General features: G+C 39.1%; 1 protein-coding gene across 3 annotated transcripts; it reads right to left on the bottom strand.

The window, feature by feature from the left end:
- Window positions 1–116: 116 nt before the first annotated feature.
- pnoca (prepronociceptin a) lies at window positions 117–21,525 on the bottom strand. 3 transcript variants are annotated; one of them, XM_047363520.1, is made up of 4 exons: window positions 21,358–21,525; window positions 7,970–8,003; window positions 3,738–3,868; window positions 117–2,020 (listed from the first exon to the last, which is right to left on the bottom strand). In XM_047363520.1, the coding sequence occupies exons 3-4, from the start codon at window positions 3,855–3,857 to the stop codon at window positions 1,409–1,411; spliced, it is 732 nt and encodes a 243-aa protein (XP_047219476.1). In that variant the 5' UTR covers window positions 3,858–3,868; window positions 7,970–8,003; window positions 21,358–21,525; the 3' UTR covers window positions 117–1,408. The 3 variants fall into 3 exon arrangements, with proteins under 3 accessions (XP_047219476.1, XP_047219475.1, XP_047219474.1); XM_047363519.1 differs by lacking the exon at window positions 7,970–8,003 and having other exon boundaries at window positions 21,358–21,524; XM_047363518.1 differs by lacking the exon at window positions 7,970–8,003 and having other exon boundaries at window positions 3,738–3,871; window positions 21,358–21,517.
- Between the last annotated feature and the right edge of the window lie 230 nt (window positions 21,526–21,755).

Here is a 21,755-nt window from a genome sequence, read left to right as displayed (position 1 = left end):
AGCATGTCTGGTCAATGGACATGTCAATAATCAATTTAAATGGCACTATAACATGCAGTATAAATCTTGGGAACAAAAGCTTCAAAACACAGAATCAGTTGCTACATGACAAGCCATGAAGGAAATAGTAAACTGTATTTATTGACATGTTTAAATTTAGCTATTTACAAGACATCCTCCTGGCCAACAGAAATATTTTACATCAGTACAGTTCAGAGACAATTTTTACACACAAGAATTCAAAAACAAAAGGCCGTCATGGATTATGCTCATCTCTGCACAACATAAGGTAAGACTGATTACTGTCATAAAGTATGAACGAATGCTGCATGCTCTATAGTGTTGTTAAAGTCAAAATACTTAAATTTATCTGTATCAGGAGTACTATGAAGGAGATAATAGCAACAAAATGTAAGAGTGGGTTACCATATTTTCATTTATTTAACATGAATCACATACAGATACATTGCTGCCAAAGGTCTTATCACCAAGAGACCAGAACTTAAACAAAGAGGGGAAAAAAGCAGACATTTCTTCATATTTGACTGCTATAAGTATTTGTCCACTAGATGGCGACATACGGAAAATGAGGGGTTCAAAATTTCATCCAGAAACAGGGCCAAAACACACAAGCAGATCCGAAAAGTAATGTGTGAAGATAGAAACCAAAAGCAGTTGAAGTTTGTGGGAGGGTCACATAATATTTTAAAGCTTAAGGCTTTTAGATTTTGTTGCAAATCTTAAAACGGGAGGTTCTTCAGCAGCTAATTCACTAAATACAAGGTTCTTATGCCATGTCAAAGTTCCACACTTTCCCAGACTCAAATTTCCAGATTTCCCCATTCTTGCCTGAGGTGGAATTTATTCAGAGACTGGAAAGAAGGAGGGTGCACAACTGATGGACAGACAGACAGATGGACGAATGGATGAACAGAGGGTTGGACACAATAGAAAAATAAGTCTGGAAATACAAATACTTTCCCATGCCTGGTTTTCTTGTGTTCATTCTTATACCAAACTGGAGAATATTTAAATACAATTCCACTTTTCCAATCTTTCTGCATGCCTTTTGAGACATGGAAAGTAATGTCTAAAGTAATTTAGGTTGTCTGTTGTAAGAAGGATGTCCTGTAGAAGGAAAACTTTTAAAAGGAGAGTATCCAGCATCAAGTTTTTTTTTTTTTTTTTATACTTCGTATAAACAGAAAAGATGAAAAAAACAAAAGGCTATTTATATGTCTTGGTACAACCAGGACTGTGATGGGAGTCTTAAATATTTTATTAGGTACTTAATTTAATTGTATGATTATTGTTGCAAGTTTAACTTTGAAATGTTCTCTGTTACAAAAGAAGACAACGTAAAACACCCAGTAATTCTTTCATGGCCGGGCATTAAACGCGTGCTCCCTCAAACTTCATTCTGCTGGGCGAGGTCTCCTGAAATGCTGTTGAACTCAGTGGCCCGGGTGCTCATGCCCAGATATTGCTTCAGGAACTCACTGAAGCGTTTTTGATTGTTCCACTTGCGGGCTGACTTTCGAATACCGATGAAGCCGCCATACCTCTTCTGGTATGACCTTCCTGGAGATATTAACCTGTAGCTGTGCCTTCCTTTGCTGAAGCCGCCAAACCTCTTGGAGATGCTCAGCTCTGGATCATCCTGCCCTCTTACTGCTGCACCAACATCCTCTTCTTCCTGCTCTGCCTCCTCTTCCTCGTAGTCATTGGCAAGTGAAAGGGCATCCTGGGAACCATAGAGAGTGCTCAGCTGACTGTTCTTGCTAACCAGGCCTCTGTCGTTCATGTCGAGTGCGCGGGTCACATGGTTGAATCTCTGTAACTCGATGGGCAGCAAGAGACCCCCATCCATTTGCTCCTCTTCCTCAGGAAGTAGAACATCGGCTTCTTCTTGTGATCTTTTTCTCAAGGTGCCATCGAGGGACAAAGAAGATAGTGTTTTACGGCAGATCTCCCAGGAAAAAGAAGGAGAAACTTTGCTTTTGCACTCAATGAGACACACCTGGCAAAGACAGAGACAAGAGGTCATCCTCTTTTTTTTAATAAACCTAGTTAAAAGAAATTAATCAGGAAAGCCTCACCGCACAAACATTCCCCTGGTTTTATGTTTACACATGAAATAAAATCTAAAAAAGATTTTAAATGATAGTACACTGCTAAAAACCGCTAAATGTGAGCTCTTTGTTAAGTGGAAGGAAAATGAAATATGGTTTTCAAAATATTTTACAAATGACTATCTGAAAAGTGTAGAAAAATTCAAATAATAGGTATTGCAATATAATTAATGCCACAAAAAAACAAATTAATCTCCCTAAATTGGCACACAACTTGACACAGCAGCTCTGCAGGACACACTGTAGCCTTCACCTCCCTCTTAGCAAAAAAACTCCCTGTTGAGGGAAGAAAATATAATACAAAAGGATCAGTAAGTCAAAAAAACAAGGCATATGCTGAATATATCTGTATGAACCAGATCTAATTCCTTATGGAAGTATGTCCCTTGTGTCTTGTCTACGGTTGTGCTGCACATGATAGCAACACTTTTAAATTATAGATCAGTTTCTAAATGGATACTGAATTGCCTACTACTTATTTTTCTCACCCTAATTAAGACAATGAACATGTTGGTATGCTATAATTGGTAGTATTTTTCTGATCGTTACTAAAAAGAACCTAATACCTTCAAAAAAGGCATTGGGTTCTGCCAGTCTTTTTGGGTATATCTACAGGCATTTATGCCCATTCTTCTTTACAAACTCTAGCTCAAGCCCAGTCAGATTGAAAAGATGTGAAAGAACCAGTATGCAAGTCCTATCAAAATTCTTAATGAGAACCAGCTCTGGACTTTGGGCCACTGTAACAAATTATTTGATGTAAACCCTTCCATTGTAGCTCTGGCTGTATGTCCATCGCCGTCTCAAGTCTTTTGCAGCATTAACAGTTTTTCTTTCCAGGATTGCCCTGCATCTTCACATCTTCATGTTTGACCCTGCGGATGTTATCTACTGTATGTCAAATCATGATAACAATATCCACCTCAGTTTAATTAGGCTTGTAAAGAGGTTTTTCGTTTCCTTTTTTATCTTTAAAAAGATCAAATAAAATAGCAAAATAAGGCTCTAAATGCATCCTTAAAAACCACAATTGTTATAACAGTCATGGCCATGGAGAGTATACATAAAATTTTCACTCACTAGTTCGCTTACTCTGTAAGTTCCCTGTAAATGCCACCATTGTCCAAGAGTCAAACACTAACAGATCAGAGTTTTATGTTTTAAGCCGTCGGAATTTAAATGTCTTCTGGTGTGCTGCCTACAAAGACGTCTGAGATGCAGACAGTCTTTAGCCAAACGGAAACAACCAGCGGGCATGGAGAGAAGAAACGCACATCTGTCCCCAGGAATCAATTAGCCTCAACAAATTAAAACTCAAATGCCAAAAAGGGTAATTCATTGAGTCAGACTGGGAGCTGGGGTGAAGAATTTCCAGTTGTTTCATTGGCAGATGAAAATAGATATTAGATTTTGCATGAGTTCATGCATGTAAGTGGTGCTCAGTTTTCTACAAGTTAAACACCTGGTATATACCAACATAATGTTGTAAGATTTTTTTCTTCTTAGACTTTGAACAAAGCTTTCAGTCTGGCAGCATTCAGTGATTGACACTGACACTGTCACTGTATGTGTGTGTGTGTGTGTGTGTGTGTGTGTATGCCTCACCACAGTGTTGAAACTGAGCTGTTTGGGCAGGATTTTGCTGCAGGTCAGGCAGTCTGTCTGGCAGTCACTACGTCCTGGATCGCACAGACAGAGAAGCAGCAGAGCCACTACGGTCCTCATGGTCCCACCGTCTGCTGCACAACACAGGACAGAGTGAATACACAAGATCAGTGTCATTATGTTTTACCTGCCCCTTGTTTTACTCATTCCCCAACACTAACTTATAGGTAAGCTATTGTAGGCTCTTTTGGAGTTTGCTTTGGCTTTCAAGCATTTTCTCTTGTAGTGAAAGTTGCTATGTAGATGGAGCTAGGTTCAAACCATCCTAGGAGCTGCAAAGAGGTTGTTTGACTCAGCTAGTTTGTGGAAAACCTTAGAAAGCAACACATTTCCTGTCATTGTGGTTGGGAAGAATGCAGAGGCTTTAACAGTATAACAACATCAGAACTAATAACTAGTCTTCTACATGTTGAATAAGTAAGATGTAGAGACAGCAGCTCTAACTGCATCCTGGAAAGAAAACCAAACAGTGTTATCTTTAAACAATTCTGTTTCTAGCACGACTACAACGTTTAGTGGATTTTTCTTATTTTTGTAACAAACAAGAATATAGTGTGTTGTTACATTTTTTGCAAATAAAAACCTGAAAAGTATTGTATGCATACACTTCCCTAAACAAAATCCATTGCAGGAGAATCTGTTGTGCAAAAATGTAGTCTTTATGGAAGAGTGGTGAGGGGAAAGGGAATGTTGAAATCATGTCATAAAATGTTCTGGTTTTAGTTTGCCACACTGCATGTAGGGGGTTCCTGAACCCTGGTCCTCGTGGGCCACTGTGCAGCATGTTTTAGGCATTTTCCTGCAGCAGCACACTTAACAATGGGTGATTAACAAGCTTCTGTAGCACCTGAGCTGAAGCAGGGACACATCCAAAACATGCAGAACATTGGGCCCTGAGGTCCAGGATTGGGGACCACTGGTGCAGGGGACATAACAGGCAGGTGAGGGGGAGGTGCTCTGGTCAGATTAGACCAAAAATGAACTTAATGGCTGACATACAAAATATTCTGTTGTTAGTGTGGTATCAATACTGCACACAGAATTCACCAACCACACTCTGAAACATGGTGGTGACTCCATCATGATGTGGGGATAATTGTCATCAGCAGGAGCAGAGATGCTGGTCAGAGTTGATGGGGAGATAGATGGTGCTACACAGGGCACTCCTGAAAGAAAATCTGTTAGAGTCTGCACAAGACCTGAACCTGGGACAGAGGTTGACCTTTCTGAAAAACAATCCTAAATATACATTCTGAGCGACAATGAAATGGTTTAGATCAAAGGATTTCTATGTGCTAGAACAGTCCAGTCAAAGTGCAGATTTAAATCTACTTGAGAATCTGTGGCAAGACTTAACAATTACAGTTAACTGCTGCTCTCCATCCAAAATGATGAGCTTAGGCAAACATTGGAGTCTCTAGATGATCAAATATCAGAATCAAAATCAGCTTTATTGCCACGTTCGTACATACAACAAACAAGGAATTTGACTCCGGTACACTTTGCTTTCTGGGTTTCTTTTTTGCATTATAAGATATATTCTGCATATATCTGTATGTCCTTAAATACATATATACAATATACACATATACAAAGTGGAATTGCGACTTCAGTATGAGGTTGTTTTGTACTCTATTAAATGTTCATCAGAGAAACAGCCTGGGGGAAGAAACTGTCTCTGTGGTGGCTGGTTTTTGTAAACAGAGCTCTGTAGCGACGGCCTGAAGGTAAAACTCTAAACAGTTTATGAGCAGGGTGTGTGGGGTCTGCAGAGATTTTAGCAGCTCTTTTCCTGACCTTAGACCTGTATAAGTCCTGGATGGAGGGAAGGTCAGCCCTGATTATTCTCTCTGCATTCCTGATTATTCGTTGCAGTCTGGACCTGTCCTGTTTTGTGGATGAACCAAACCACACTGAGATGGATGAAGACAGGACAGACTGAATGATGGCAGTGTAGAAGATGACCAGCAGCTCCTGTGGAAGGTTGAACTTCTTGAGTTGCCTCAGGAAGTACAGTCTCTGCTGGGCCTTCTTTTGAACAGTGTCTATGTGTGAAGACCATCTCAGGTCCTCAGAGATGGTGGTTCCTAAGAACCTGAAGTGGTCCACAGCTGACACGGTGTTGTTGAGGATGGTGAGGGGGGTGTATTGGGGTGGTGTTCTCCGAAAGTCCACCATTATCTCTGAACTAAGCTTTATGTTGAAGGCCACAGAGCAGGTGAACAACCCAGGATCATCATGGACTAAGACCTGAACTTTAACAACCAAATAAAGCCTATCAATAAATCAGCTTAGTAGTAGGCATTGACAGTTGATGGTAATGGTATCAATAAATAAATCAATCATGCAGCTGCACCTCATCCAGAATGCAGCTGCCAAAGTCCTGACTGACACTGGTAAAATGGATCTTGTTTAACCGGACCTTAGATAATGCTCTGGCTCCCTGTTTTTACAAAGATGTAATTTAAAATCTTGTTGATTTTAATTGCGGGTCAATTATGAACCATGTAGACCTCTTGGGTCATCATAAGTGTCTTCACTCTGTGTTCCCAGGACCAGAACTAAACAAGGGGAGGCAACATTTAGTGTCTAGGCTCCTCAACTTTGGAATGAATTGTCTGAAAACCTGAGATGTGCAAAAATTGTTTGCTCCCTTAAATAAAGGGGGAAAACATTACTGTTTCCTACAGCTTACCCATAAAGGCCAAAGATTGCTTAATCACTTCTATATTGTCTAAATTTTTTATTGGCTTAAGTTTGGTCGTTTTGACATTACTGTTTTATTATATCATGCTTCATTTTATGTTTTTATGTGATGCTTAGTTTGTCTTTTTGATGCTAAGACATGTACTCTAAAGCACATCGAATTACACTTCTTACATACAGGGTCATGGGGGAACTGGTGCCTATCTCCAGCAGTCTATGGGTGAGAGGCGGGGTACACCCTGGACAGATCACCAGTTCATCGCAGGGCAACACAGAGACACACTGGACAAACAACCATGCACACACTCATTCACACCTAGGGGCAATTTAGAGTGATCAATTAACCTAACAGTCATGTCTTTGGGCTGCGGGAGGAAGCTGGAGTACCTGGAAAGAACCCACACATGCACAGGGAGAACATGCAAACTCCATGCAGAAAGACCCCTGGCCAGGAGTCAACCCCAGGACCTTCTTGCTGCAAGGCGACCAACTACTCCACCGTGCAGCCTTGTCTTGCCTTTTACTTCACAATTTACATTACTTTTTTGTGATCTATCACATTAAATCCTCAAAAACGCAACAAAGTTTGTAATATTAATTTGACAAGATTTAAATATGTTCAATGTGTATGAATACTGTATTGTAGTTATTAATAGTATATAATATTCTGTTTCCATCCACAGATAGTCTTGTTATACCCCAGAATTTGCTGGATACATTTTATATGTAGCATTATTGATGGTTTAGAACTATATAAACATTGTCTCAGAAAATGAGCAATCAATATTCTTTTTTGTCCTGTATGTGGAGTCCACCTTGTTCATTCAAAATTACTGGGCTCCTATGTTACTATCCTTGCCAGTAGGCACTTTTGATTAGTGTGCACTTTTGTGAATTGTCGGATGCTGATGTTAGCAACATCATTGCCTTTTATTATCTTATACTTTGTCTTTAAAAAAATCCTTTCAGACTGTGTTCTTGATACAGATGGCAAGCTGGTTTCCTCTACATAAGCCATTTTTTTTTTTCAGTTTTAAGACACTAAAGAGGATTTGTCTCTACTTCTAACCAGCGGAGAACAAATTTTTTTACCTAATGCTGGGTAACAAGGTAATAGCTTTCATTGTAAAAATATCAAAAGAAACCAATTGCTTTAAATGTTTTTGAATAGTTACATTTAATTACAGATGCATGTAACCACTATTTGGCTATTAATCAGCAAACTATTAAGTACAAGTACTAAAAAGACATCACAATCCAATTTAGTCGAAAAAAAATATTACTGTTATTGTTCCTCATTTTATTTTACAGTGGTAAAATGCATTTAATCAAACGTCTCTTTCAAGAGAAGAGAAACAAACGTTAGATGCAAGCAGAAGGAGAACCTAGACTGAAGGACAGATGACGAGACGATGAGCAGAGCACTCAGAAATACTGAGAAGGAGGAGGAAAGAAAAAAGGTTGACCTTATTCTTGTAGGAGCAGCCCCGTCTGGCGAGTCTGACGTCAGAAACACAAGCAGAGTTTTCGTCTCATTAAGCAAACTCGTTAACTCCTTTAATTGATGCCTCAATTAATGCCTCTGGCACCAAACTGAGTCAGTGTTTCTTCTTGACAAACACACTCAACTCACACCCACGAATCACGCAAAACACCCACACACAGCATACATATATTTAGCATAACAAATATAAATATTAACATGTGAATTCATTTCCCCACCTGCAAGACACTGAAACAGCTGCTACAAGTGAGCTTTTAACTGAAGGTGCCTGATCTGAAAGTGGCTTGGCTGAAGGTAAATTTATCATCAATCAAATATGTCTACAACATCTTAAAAGTTTAGAATTAACAAAGACTAATTAAAAAAAAGATAAAAATGTAATTAAAAAAGTTCATTCCCAATCCGGACTTGCTCCTACTGAAGCAACTTTGCTAAATCAATTAGTGTTCATGTGAAAGGAGCAAAACTGTGGCTTAGATTTTTCTGCAGTCTGATAACAACAAGGTGTTTGACAATAAAGGACAAAAAAAGGTGGTGCTGATATGAGGAGAAATGAAGAGGCAGGAGATAATTGACACAAGGCTTTGGATACAGGCAAACAGCCTGGGGGTGTGTTCTTTTGAGGACAACACACCTCCTCCTGCATCCCCCTGACATTGACTGATTGAAATAACGTGCATCTTAGCTTGTACTCAAGGAGTGTTATTTGTTAAAAATGACAGTCACTTCTTTGCTTTTATAGTTTCATAAAAAATGTCTCAATTTTCCTATACTGTTGTTTCTTTGTTTAAATAGGCAACAATCATGTATAAGATATAAAAAACATGAATTCTATCTGATAGACCAAAATAAAGTACAGCATAAAGGTAAAGTGATGCAAAAAGTCACTTTTCACTGCAGTTGCAGCTGCCAATCTTTGCACATCAAGACACAGAATTTGCAGATTTGTCTTTGCAAGACAGCTCAAGGTCAGTCAGACCGGATGGAAACTGTGGAAAAATATTAGATGTGTGGCTTGCTTTTTCTGTTAAGAAGAAGAGTTACCAGCCAGGCTGTGTGTAATACTGGCTTCTATCAGGAGAGCTGTTATCACGTCTTAGTTACTTCCCTTTCTCTTGTCTCTGAAGTCCATTCTAGTTCAGAGTAGACCTCCCAACAAGTCTACAGAATGGATCAACAGCTGAGGTCTATTGGGTTCTCTTGAGAGCCCTTAAAATGTAATTATTCTCCTTTCAATTTGCAAATTAACCACTCAATAAACAAGGTAATTAAGTCTTTACTGTGAGGCCTGTACTAAGTCACTCTTGGTGCTGGCCTTACAGAATAATGGATGATATTTCAGGTGAAAAAGAGCCTTGCAAAACTATTCGACTATTCAGCTACAAACGTCAATGCACTTTACTTGGATTCTATGTGGTTGACATGAAGTAGCACATAATTGTGGAAGGAAAATTATATTAAAAATTATATTTTCCTTCCACTTGTGGAAGGCCAACCAAGTGCATTCAAAAGAAAGCTACTTAGTAAATAGTGTCCACCTGTATTTAATATCATCTAACTGTTGGGAAGGCCTCAGGGGTTGTTTATTAGTAAACAAAAAGCATCATAAAGACCAAGGAAGACGGCAGACTGGTCAGGGAGAAAGTTGTGGAGAAGTTTAAAGTAGAGTTAGATACCCAAGCATTTAACAACTCACAAAGCTCTGTTCAGTCTATCATAAGAAAACACAGTATGGACAGTAGCAAACCTACCAACACCCAGCCGTCCATGGGCAGGGAGAGCGTTAATCAGAGAAGAAGCTAAGTGGCCTAAGGTAACTCAAGCAGACTGAAGATAAATGCGCTCCACACTGTCTTGCTTTTTATTTATAAAAAATGAATACCCTGTATCGTTTTACTTTCATTTCCTAATTATGTGCTGGTCTATCACATAAAATTCCCCCAAAAAAGGCATCACATCTGTGGTTGTAATGTGACCAAATATGAAAAAGTTCAAGATGTACAAATCATTTTGCAAATGACTGTAATGGCATCCATGCTTTTTAATGCATAACCAAGGTACTTGACTTTAGGACATGAAACACAGAAAACATCTTGTCCCCGTTCAAGCTGCTGAAGCAGCTAACAAAGTAACTCCTTTAAACCCTTAATAAGTACAGATAATGTTAAAGAAATGCTGAACCAGACACAACACACACAAAGCAAAGACCTGACAAATTTTCCAACTGTCTCACACTGATTTATCAACAGTTTCCACCATTTTTCCCTCCATTATTGGCAATTTCTCAGCAAGAATAGGAAACATAAAATAAATTTCTCCCAGCCCAGAGTGCGACTTAAACATGGATTATTCACGGCCGGCTGAGCAGAGAAACTGTGTGAATCTGTTCTGAGGAGTGTTTTTATTTTTTACAGCAGGACTGCAGTTTATTGCATGACTTACATACAGTGCCTTGCGAAAGTATTCGGCCCCCTTGAACTTCTCAACCTCTTGCCACATTTCAGGCTTCAAACATAAAGATATAAAATTCTAATTTTTTGTGAAGAATCAACAAGTGGGACACAATCGTGAAGTGGAAGGAAATTTATTAGATATGTCAAACGTTTTTAACAAATAAAAAACTGAAAAGTGGGGCCGAGTACTTTCGCAAGGCACTGTAATAACCACAACACTTAACGTCATTGCACCTGAACGGTCTCTCTGCTTACCTGAAGCTTAACCTGTTTCTGTCCATGCAGCCAAACCCAAGTCTCTAAATGATTTACTGTGAGTGAATATATCGAGCCTGCAGAGTGGTGATGACAACACAGGGATGGCAGCAGATGGATATCTAGAAAAGTAGACTAAAAAGTAGACTAAAACACAGCAGATATACTTCTAATCTGAGAACAAAATTAGTTCAATCGAACAAGCTTGTAGCCTTTGAAGTAAACATAACATGTTGAAAAAGAAAAATATTAGCTAGTTAATTTCTTCTGAAGTTGGTATTGTTGGTTGATGGCAACTCTGACAGGTCCTCTGCCGGCAGCCATCTGTTAGAAAAGTCACTTTGAGTGACAACTTCTCCCAGGCTCCCTCAAAGTACATGCTGCTCTTTGTTGTAAAATTGATGTCTACCTGGTAAAACCACATACAGCTCGCTGAATTGACACATTTGATTAGAGATCTATTCTGTCAGCCATACAAAGGGGAGATCTATGTGAAACTTTTCTACAAACATATTCTGGAATCAAATCATCAGTACTCTGGTTCCCCCAAGACAAAGGCTACCCCCTTGTCCCTCCAAGTCTCTTATTGCAGATTCAGAATCTTTCCCTATGCTTCCTCATTCATACAGTTTCTTACCCTCCATTTGTGTCTTTGACCCAGAAAGATCAAACAACACAACCAACAAATTTGACCTGAATGTGCTTTTCATACAGGGATACCACTGAGTATTAACCAAGTTTGCATAATATTGAAAAAGTAGACCGAAAAGCTAAATGCTTAACAAAACAACTGTCCATAAAAGTCAGAAAGTTCTTCAGTTCTTCATTAGCATGAAAAGTTATATAAATTTGGTGTTTGCATTTAGGGCTGGCTAATCATTAAACAGCTACTATGGTTATTTACAAACTACAACTGGCTATCGTAATCTCTTAAAATTTGAGTTTATTTGAGTTATTCCTATAGTTTATGTTTATTTAGGTATTTTCCATTTCTTAGTGCTCATTTGACTTTCATTTTGTTCTGATTTGATATTGCCCCCAGTACTCACTCCTTCCAGTTCTTTTATTCATTCCTTACTAGAGTCTCCTGTTGCTTTTGTGCTTGTTTGTAGCTTGGTTGTCTGTTTATGTACCTTTTTATGTCAGTTCTAATCGTTAAACTGCACATGGCTATGCCTACTTCCAGCCTGTGTTTGGGCTCCCCACAACCTTAATATTTGACACTGAGTGTACCGATTTAAATGTATTGTGACTTTGTTTTTAATCCAAGGTCAGTAATATACATTCGTCTCTAAATGTGATACACATACAGTACACCTCAAATAATATTAGCACCCTGCATCTGGACCACACACTTTTGCTAGTTGTTAACAAGCTTCTGGCATATATGGAGGATACCCTGGGGATAGCTATTGGGGCGATGGTGGCTCATTTGGAATAGGTTTGTCCTGTTACTGGTGGGTTGCAGGATCGAATCCCCACTCTATCCGTCTCAGTCGTTGTGTCCTTGGGCAAGACACTTCACCTGTCTTGCTAATGGTGGTCAGAGGGCCCAGTAGTGCAGAGTGTATGGCAGCCCCACTTCTGTCAGCCTGCCCTAGGGCAGCTGTGGCTACAGCGTAGCTTAACACTGTTAGTGTGTACATGTGTGTATGAATAGGTGCATGATTGTGCTTTAGAGACAAGTGCAGGCCAGTTACCATTATCTTACCACTTTCTTTGGCTGATATGGGCAGAGCTCAGTTGAAGGTCTGTTTTCTGCATGGACTTGGCATTTAAGGATGGTTCATAAATCTTGAAAAGAAGTAGAGTCAAGGCCTTTCGAGATACTTAATGTTAGCCACCTTTTTTCCCCTCCACTACTTGTTTTAGCATCTGATTAGAATAATTATCAATGATTCCAATCAAGTAATTGTGAGCCTATTTAATAGAGTCAAAGCCAGGAAAAAACAAATTTTTGTTTACCGATTTTGAAAAAATAAAATTATACTTTCTTGATCTTCATTATAAACGTATTGTCTTGCATCAGCTACTTATACATGTATCTGCAAAGTAGAGCCAGTTTAAAGTCATTAAAAAGATAATGTTTTGCCAAGAAGTTTCCTTCCTATCAATAAGTCTCTGTGTGAGCTGAAGCCAGTATAGACAGACATGCTAAGGTAAATCCATTCACCTTCTTAATCCATCTAATCCGAGGTAGTTGATTGATGTTTATGTTGAGGCAAACACAAATGATAGAAAGGATGGAAAGATATTTACAACGAAGTGGGATAATTCAGGGAGATCTCTTTTGGAGTACCACAAGAATCAGTAAAAAGTCTGATATTATTTATTCTTTAATAACAATGATATTTGCAGTATTACAGATTTTTTTTAATGTATTAGCTTTGTAGATTATACAAACCTGTTTTGTTCTGGTAAAAATGTTAAAGAATGGAATTGAATCTTCTGAATCTGTCTCTGAATATTAAGTAAATAAAATCTGTGCTATTTGGACATCAAAAAGCAAACCATGATAGTAATGAATGAATAATTTTGGATAAAAATATGTAAAGAATGTTGGGGTAAAATTTGTTGGAGTTGGGATGTTGTATATTCTAAAGCCTTGCCATTAATTTTCTGATTATTGATTATATCTTACATATCTTAGTGTGTAGAACATTGGGGTCAATCTTTAAAATAAATGTAAAATCAATAACGGTTTTACAAAAGTGAGCTATTCGAATTATAAATATAAGTGATTAATGCGTTCACACAGATCCACTATTTCTATATTCCCATGTTACGAAATTTAATCACTTATATTACTATAAAACAATGCAAATAATCTTTAGAGCAAAATAAACATTACTTCCAGATTTTGTAAGTACGAGCAGAGGTGTCTGTAAATTTACTGTACAAAAAGCATAAGATGCAAAAGCAGATCCATTTCTTTAGCAACACAGAACAAAGCTAGTATACATTAAAAAAATAGTAATTTACCCATACTTTTTAAAAGACTACTTGGTAAAATTATTTTTGAACATTACAGTTGTAAATGATTTTCTGTTGCTTTAATTATTATGGTTTTTTTTCAGTTGACAGACAGCTGTAATTGAAGAGCGAGTAGGTTAAGGTGCGTATGATTCATAGGCTAATGATCGATGATAGTTGTTTGTGTTTATTGTACTATGACTTAATAAATTTCTTACTTTCTTCCTCTTCTAAATGGGGCTGAATAAAAATACACACCTTTCAGACTTTTGTTTCAAGGAGAAAATAAAAACCCATATAAATTTATTCTTTACATTTATGCACTACTTTGAGTTGATCTGTCTTATAAAAGTGCATTGAGTTAATGGTTGAAAAGTAACATAATAGTAAATATTTTGAAGGATATAAATACTTTTTAAGACGCTATATTTAAACAGAAAAATAAGTATACGTATATACGTACATCTAACCAAACACTTTTTCTGGTTAAATCTCCAGAACATTAGCTGTGAACAAATAAAAGAGCCTGGAGACAGGTCTGGGACTTTCAGCTTAAACAGCTACATCCGCCAAGGATCGGTTGCTTATTAGTGCTGAAACACAGGGGAAAAGAAGAGCACAAAGAGGAGGCAGCAAACAGACAAAGAAAGGAGCTGTGTAGTCTGTGCAACACAAATGAATGTAGGCTGGCCCTGCTGTGTTAGGAACATTGTATCCATGGATTAACTCCACACGTTCAAACCCAATTTAGCAGAACTGGCAGCGCTGTGTGCACCATCTATGGGGAGTGTCCGATGATTTTCTGCTCTTTGCCTTCTTCATTTTCCCCATAAAGCTGGTTTGAGGGGGTCAAGGGAGTTTATTCATAAAGCTAATGGGGTGTGGCCTGGAATAAACAAAGATACTGAAGGATTAGGAGAGATTTTTAGGGGTATAAGGTACATGAAGCATGGTGTTGAAACGAAGCTGCTGATTACCTAAAGTGTTTTTTTCAAAAGAATTTGGACACGGTGTAATTAAGATGCAAAGCAGTTGAATACATTTCCCAATCTGTCTATACATAAATGTGATTCTTAAAAATAATTGTTTTAAAATGTGAAAAGCAGGATATTTTTGTTTCTCTTAATGGGTTAAAATGATTTAACCTCTTTGTGAATATGCAACAGAAACCACAGTGTCTTTGTTTCTCTTAAGGTGAAGTAAAAATTGAAGCCCCGGGCTAAACACAGCAGCAATAATTTAATTATTCCCATGTTAAAGATTGCTATTGACAGTTGTAGGATGGGAACACACATCTTGGTAATGACTTCCACACATACTTGCCTAAGGGAAAAAGAAACATCAAGAGTTATATCATGTATGGTTAGCTGGCACAGACTGCTACCTGCTTTAGGACTGCATCTGGATAGCTGTGATATTCTTGGGGTGGTAGTTAAAAGCCTTAAAAGCCATGCCATAATTTTTGTGGGTTTTTTTCCTGCTGCTATACAGTCATCGAAATAGTGAATCGGGTCTTCCTGTGCAGAATTCAAACAGTGAACAAACAGGTTCATTAAGACCAAGGGAGACAGTAGACAGCTTAGGGATAAAGTAATTGGAAAGTGTAAACAGGCTTATGTTTTAAACCTTATCCAAAGCTGTAAACATTTAACAGGAAACTGTTCAAAACATCATCCAAAAATCTAAAGATATCTATCAAGACATAACTGCCCATTTAAACTGACAACCTGGGCAAGGAAAGTACTAATCAGAGAAATGATCAAAAGGCCCAGGGTCAATTTGTTTAAGCTACAGAGATTCACAACTCAAGTGGGGGGAGTCTGAGTAAGGACAGCTATTAGTCGTGCACTTCACAAAATAAACTGCTCAAAAAAATAAAGGGAACACTCAAATAACACATCCTAGATCTGAATGAATGAAATATTCTCATTGAATACTTTGTTCTGTACAAAGTTGAATGTGCTGACAACAGAATCACACAAAAATCATCAATGGAAATCAAATTTATTAACCAATGGAGGCCTGGATATGGAGTCACACAAAAAATTAAAGTGGAAAAACACACTACAGGCTGATCCAACTTTGATGTAATGTCCTTAAAACAAGTCAAAATGAGGCTCAGTATTGTGTGTGGCCTCCATGTGTCTGTATGATCTCCCTACAACGCCTGGGCATGCTCCTGATGAGACAGTGGATGGTTTCCTGAGGGATCTCCTCCCAGACCTGGACTAAGGCATCCGCCAACTCCTGGACAGTCTGTGGTGCAACGTGACGTTGGTGGATGGAGCGAGACATTCAATTCAATTTATCCCCGAGGGATCAATAAAGCACATCATGATGTCCCAGATGTGCTCGATCGGATTCAGGTCTGGGGAACGGGTGGGCCGGTCCATAGTTTCAATCCCTTCATCTTGCAGGAACTGCCGACACACTCCAGCCACACGAGGTCTAGCATTGTCCTGCATTAGGAGGAACCCAGGGCCAACCGCACCAGCATATGGTCTCAGAAGGGGTCTGAGGATCTCATCTTGGTACCTAATGGCAGTCAGGCTACCTCTGGTGAGCACATGGAGGGCCATGCAGCCCTCCAAAGAAATGCCACCCCACACCATTACTGACCCACTGCCAAACCGGTCATGCTGAAGGATGTTGCAGGCAGCAGATCGCTCTCCACGGTGTCTCCAGACTCTGTCACGTCTGTCACATGTGCTCAGTGTGAACCTGCTTTCATCTGTGAAGACCACTGGGCACCAGTGGCGCATTTGCCAATCCTGAGGTTCTCTGGCAAATTACTGGGCTGTGTTGGGCTGTGAGCACAACCCCCCACGACCCCCAGTCGGTTGTGGCAGATGGCCGCTCACACTGAGCCTGGTTCTGCTGGAGGTTTCTTCCTGTTAAAAGGGAGTTTTTCCTCTCCACTGTCGCTACATGCATGCTCAGTATGAGGGATTGCTGCAAAGTCAACGCCAGTCACTGTCCACTGTCTCTACATGCTCATCCAGGAGGAATGAATGCTGCAAGTCACTGACTGGAAGCAATCTGCTGGGTTTCCTTAGATAGAAAAACTTTTTATCCAATTTGAATAAAAAGCTAACTCTGACTTCACTGTTCAATTGTTAGGATTAATTGGAATGTATGTACCTGACTTTTGTGAAGTGCCATGAGACAACATGTGTGGTGAATTGGGGCTATATAAATAAACTGAATTGAATTGAATTGAATTGAATTTGTGGACGTCGGGCCCTCATACCATCCTCATGGAGTCGGTTTCTAACCATTTGTGCAGACACATGCACATTTGTGGCCTGCTGGATGTCATTTTGCAGGGTTCTGGCAGTGCTCCTCCTGCTCCTCCTTGCATAAAGGCAGAGGTAGCGGTCCTGCTCCTGGGTTGTTGCCCTCCTACGGTCTCCTCCACGTCTCCTGGTGTACTGGCCTGTCTCCTGGTAGCGCCTCCAGGCTCTGGACACTACGCTGACAGACACAGGAAACCTTCTTGCCACAGCTCGCATTGATGTACCATCCTGGATGAGCTGCACTACCTGAGCCACTTGTGTGGGTTGTAGAGTCCGTCTCATGCTACCACGAGTGTGAAAGCACCACCAACATTCAAAAGTGACCAAAACATCAGCCAGAAAGCATAGGTACTGAGAAGTGGTCTGTGGTCCCCACCTGCAGAACCACTCCTTTATTGAGTGTTTCTTGCTAATCGCCAAAGATTTCCCCCTGTTGTTTATTCTATTTGCACAACATGTGAAATTAATTGTCAATCAGTGTTGCTTCCTAAGTGGACAGTTTGATTTCACAGACGTTTGATTTACTTGGAGTTATATTGTGTTGTTTAAGTGTTCCCTTTATTTTTTTTAGCAGTGTATGTATCTACAATATATACACACACACCCTTGCGACGAAAGTGACCTGTGCATCTCATGTTTACATCTGAAGGTTAGGGTACTGTAATAATCAACATATCCCTTTCATTTAATCTCCCAGTGGGAGAGGAGGGATAAACACTTTGTATTTATATATATTTCTCTTCAAGTCTTAGGTATAAGCAGGTAATGTAGAGCTCTTTATGTGATGCAGAAAGCTTCATATTGTGGAAGTTTTTTATTAATTTAGAGTGTGACCCCTTTGTCATCTGAATGCAGTTGCAATAAGCTTTTAATTGAATTGTATTAGTAATATCTGCATAATTGATGCAGTATTGAGATGTGCCATCCTCTGGTAGTGAGATGTAATGACTAATGATGATAGCGTTTGATTACACATGATGCCCAAAACAAAACTTTAAAAAGACTTAAGCTTTGTAAAACTACACTTACTGACTCATTTCTGTAGAGAGGATGGTGGTGGTGTCAGTGGTGGGAAATCTTTTTATGTTCTGACAAATCCTGTCAAGATCAGGTCAGGTCTTGAAATATAGTGAAAGTATAACATAAACCTTTTTTAAATTAAAGTAGCTTTACTTGTTTTAAACTAATACCATTCGCAAGCTTAAATACCAATCAAAAAATATAGGAACCAAGGAAGAAATATAGGCTCCTTCATTTCTGTGTTTGACAAAACGTTTTACCCCTACGTCCCTCACCTATAACCGCTTATCAGTGCAAGATCGAAGGTGGATGGCGCCTATCTCTAGCACTGGATGGGAGGCGGGGTTCACCCTGGATAGGTCACCAGAACATCACAGGGCAACACAGAGATACTCAGGATGAAAAAAACAGGCATGCACAAACTCACACCTAAGGACAAGTTAGAGAGACGAGTCAACATGACATACATATTTTTGGACTGTGGAAGCCGGAGTACCCGGAGAGAACCCATGCATGCAAGGGAGAACCTGCAAAGAGCTTGCAGAAAGGCCCTGGCTTGGATTTGAAACTAGTACCTTCTTGCTGCAAGGCAACAATTCTTCAAACTGTTCTACTGTGCAGCCTGGGTATCTTATTTCTATCCATTTGATTTCATCTCTGTCAGCCCAGCCCTCGAACGGTTCAGGCTCATTAAGTACACAGGGGTCTGCAGAAAACAATGAGCCAGATGTGACCAGATCAATAGAATCTCCCCTTGAACCCTTATCCGTGACCTGGACAGGGCATTGTGTCTCACAACTTTATATGTTCTTTATACCTTAGAATAACTGCATTTCATGTCAAATTGTGCTCCATTTTAACCACATTCGATTAAGTCCATGAAGTCATGCTGCATACTGTTCTTAATAACAAACCTTAAGAATTGTTTTTTTACCTAAAAAGTAGTTTGGCAGGAAATCATCATTTAAAAACACAACAACCTTCAGGCATATCCACAAATAGCCGCCTGAAGTGACTAAGACAGAATCCTATCCTCATCAACAGTTATGACCTCACCTAAAAAACCTTTCATTATTCTGCTACTTGAGCCACAGTGTAAAAGCAAACAGGACTTTTTCTGTGAAAACTGCTCTTCCATTCATGGAACCCAGTAGAGTGCGGCACTAAATCAGACATTGACGACTATGGATAATCAGAGCCAGCAATCTCTGACCTTTTTGTCCTCCTTTGCAAAATAGCAGTGCACTTCACCTAATGCCACCACACATCTGTGTACAAATCATTGCTGCCTTTGTCACAAAATCAGAGCCAGTAAGTCTTAACAAAGGGCATAATGGAGCTCATGGTCTTTGCTTGCTTTATTACAGCCAACTCACTAATTTTATTAGACGGAATTTGCAATTTGAGGAATTGTGTTCCTCTCTGTCGGTCATTGTGGTTCACAGTAGAAAAATATAAACTACATAAAGCTTGAGCTTTTTTTGGGACAACATTAAAAAAACAAAATTTTGAAATTCTTTCATTTATAGGTTGAACTGTATGGGTGAAGGCGGAAAAAAACAGCCTCTGTAAATATAAGAGACTGTCTCTTATGTGCACCAGCCAGTAAGATCTTTAAAAAAAAATTGCATTTTTACAAGGAATTAAGGTTAATAACAGCCTCACATCAGTGGGTCGGAGCGCAACCAAATCTGCTGCAAGAAAAGTATAACCAAAACCAAACAGTACAGTGGGGCTGGATGCCTTGCAGTACCAGTCGCAGAATTTCTTATCAAAGAGGAAAATTAGATAGTCCTCCATTTGCACTGATTATGCTGCATTAAAGGTACCACAGCCCACATATGTTCAGTCAAGTAACAATTATAAAGGGGCCAAGATGACAAAGGAGAAAGAAGAAAAAAAGAGGACAGGTGAACCATTAATACCACAAATGCAGTCATCTCATCACATGCTTACTCAGGAGGAGAGATTGCTGTAAAGTTAATGATTGAATGCAACCGCCTGGGCTTCCTTAGATACACAACTTTATACCAGATGGCTTTATGAACCCAATTTGCATTGTTTTTGTAACTAAGATCAAACCAGACTTCATGTAATAAGATTTGAATCTTTCTATATAATCATATTGGACTTGGCTGAGCTGATTGTATAGCTTTATATACCTTGATATAAATTGGAACTGTTCCATTCTAATGTGCCTTGAGTTGACATTGTCATTAAAATGGACCAATACAAACAAACTGTATAAAACACAATAAATAAAGAAAGAAAGAAAGAAAGAAATACTACCACTACTACTGGTAGTAATAATAATAATGGAACTGGAAAATTTCCTCATTGGACTTGTTGGTGGATATTACAGATATTATTGCCCTAGGATTCAGGTAAAAGCTGAGATGAAAACAAAATATTATAAGACAGGGAGAAGTATGTGTGCCTACTGCACCCACAGCCGTACCTATAGTAATGATAATTCAAAAAGCAATATGTTTTTTTTTTTCAGGTCCATTGTAATTGACCCCTTTCACTAATTTGAACCCTTATTTTGTACCCACACTTCATTTTGTCTCTTCGTGACAAAATGAAGTTAAGCTCATGTGTGCACATGTGCTTAACTATTGCATATCCATTTTTTATTTCCTTTTGTGAAGTATTTTAATGATTTTTGGAGATAGTCATAAAAAAAGAGGCACAAATATATAATTTCTCAAAAACGTAATTTTTGAAAGTTTGGTATTACACCCAATTTGAATTTATCTTATCAAAATAACCTCCTGGCAGATAGAGCCCACATTTCATTGCAGTAAACTACACGTATATAATGGAAATTTACTTGAACTCATCCGTTGTCAGGGCTTGTAAAAAACATGAATGGGATGAAGATAAGCATGCTCAAAATAAAACATCCTGGTGCAGTCAACATTATTTCTAGGCTATGAAAACTACAGCAGCCCCCATTTTAGGTCATCAAGTTACGAGGCACCTTCCAGGTAATGCGCCATGCCTGGAAATCTTTGAAAAAAAAAAAAAAATGTTGCTTCCTTTTTAATTTTAATGACCAAGTAAGATCCAGTCCTGCATCAAATAAGGATAATTACAAACTATTACCTTAAAGCCACTTGTGAGCTAAAGCTGAAAACACCAGGATAAGTTTGCAGTTTTTGATGGGTGTTCCAAGAAACAAAAGTGTTAAAAGTTCACAGTTCACAGTAGGAATGGATAAGCAAACTATTATTTCATTTCACATAATTGTTATTTATGGAAATTATATTTTTTTAAGATTTTGTATCAAAGGTCGTACTGCTTCTTTTCCTTCTAAACAACACCATCCTCCTCCCCCAGCGTCCACTTACCTGTGCTGGGTGAAAGATTGTGGCCGCCTGTGTGGGGGTCTTCGCAGATTCCTCAGCTTATGTTTCCTTGCCTCAGTCTCAGCGTGGTTTCTCTGGCTACATGAAGGTTGGAGGCAGCTGCTCTTATATAGACCCACCCCTTCAACCTCCTCCTCTCCTTCTCCCTCTTTCTCTCTGTTCTGAACTCTCTCTTTCATTAGGGAGAGAGGACTGAGATGAAGACAGCTAGGGTGGAGGTAAAGATGGGGGGGCAATGAGTGCTGGAGGTGGGAGGGAGAGAAAGAGTGTGCAAGGAGGAGTGAAAGACAGGATGATGACAAAATATTGAAGGAGTGAGTGTGTAGGGAAAAAAAGGGAAAGAAAAAAATGCGAGAACATGGGCGGACACAGAATGAGCA

The sequence above is a fragment of the Girardinichthys multiradiatus genome, chromosome 4, assembly GCF_021462225.1.
Source record: "Girardinichthys multiradiatus isolate DD_20200921_A chromosome 4, DD_fGirMul_XY1, whole genome shotgun sequence".
In the NCBI taxonomy this organism is placed as follows: domain Eukaryota; kingdom Metazoa; phylum Chordata; class Actinopteri; order Cyprinodontiformes; family Goodeidae; genus Girardinichthys; species Girardinichthys multiradiatus.
Note: the sequence above shows the minus strand (reverse complement) of the source record. Positions and strands in the feature narration are given on the sequence as shown.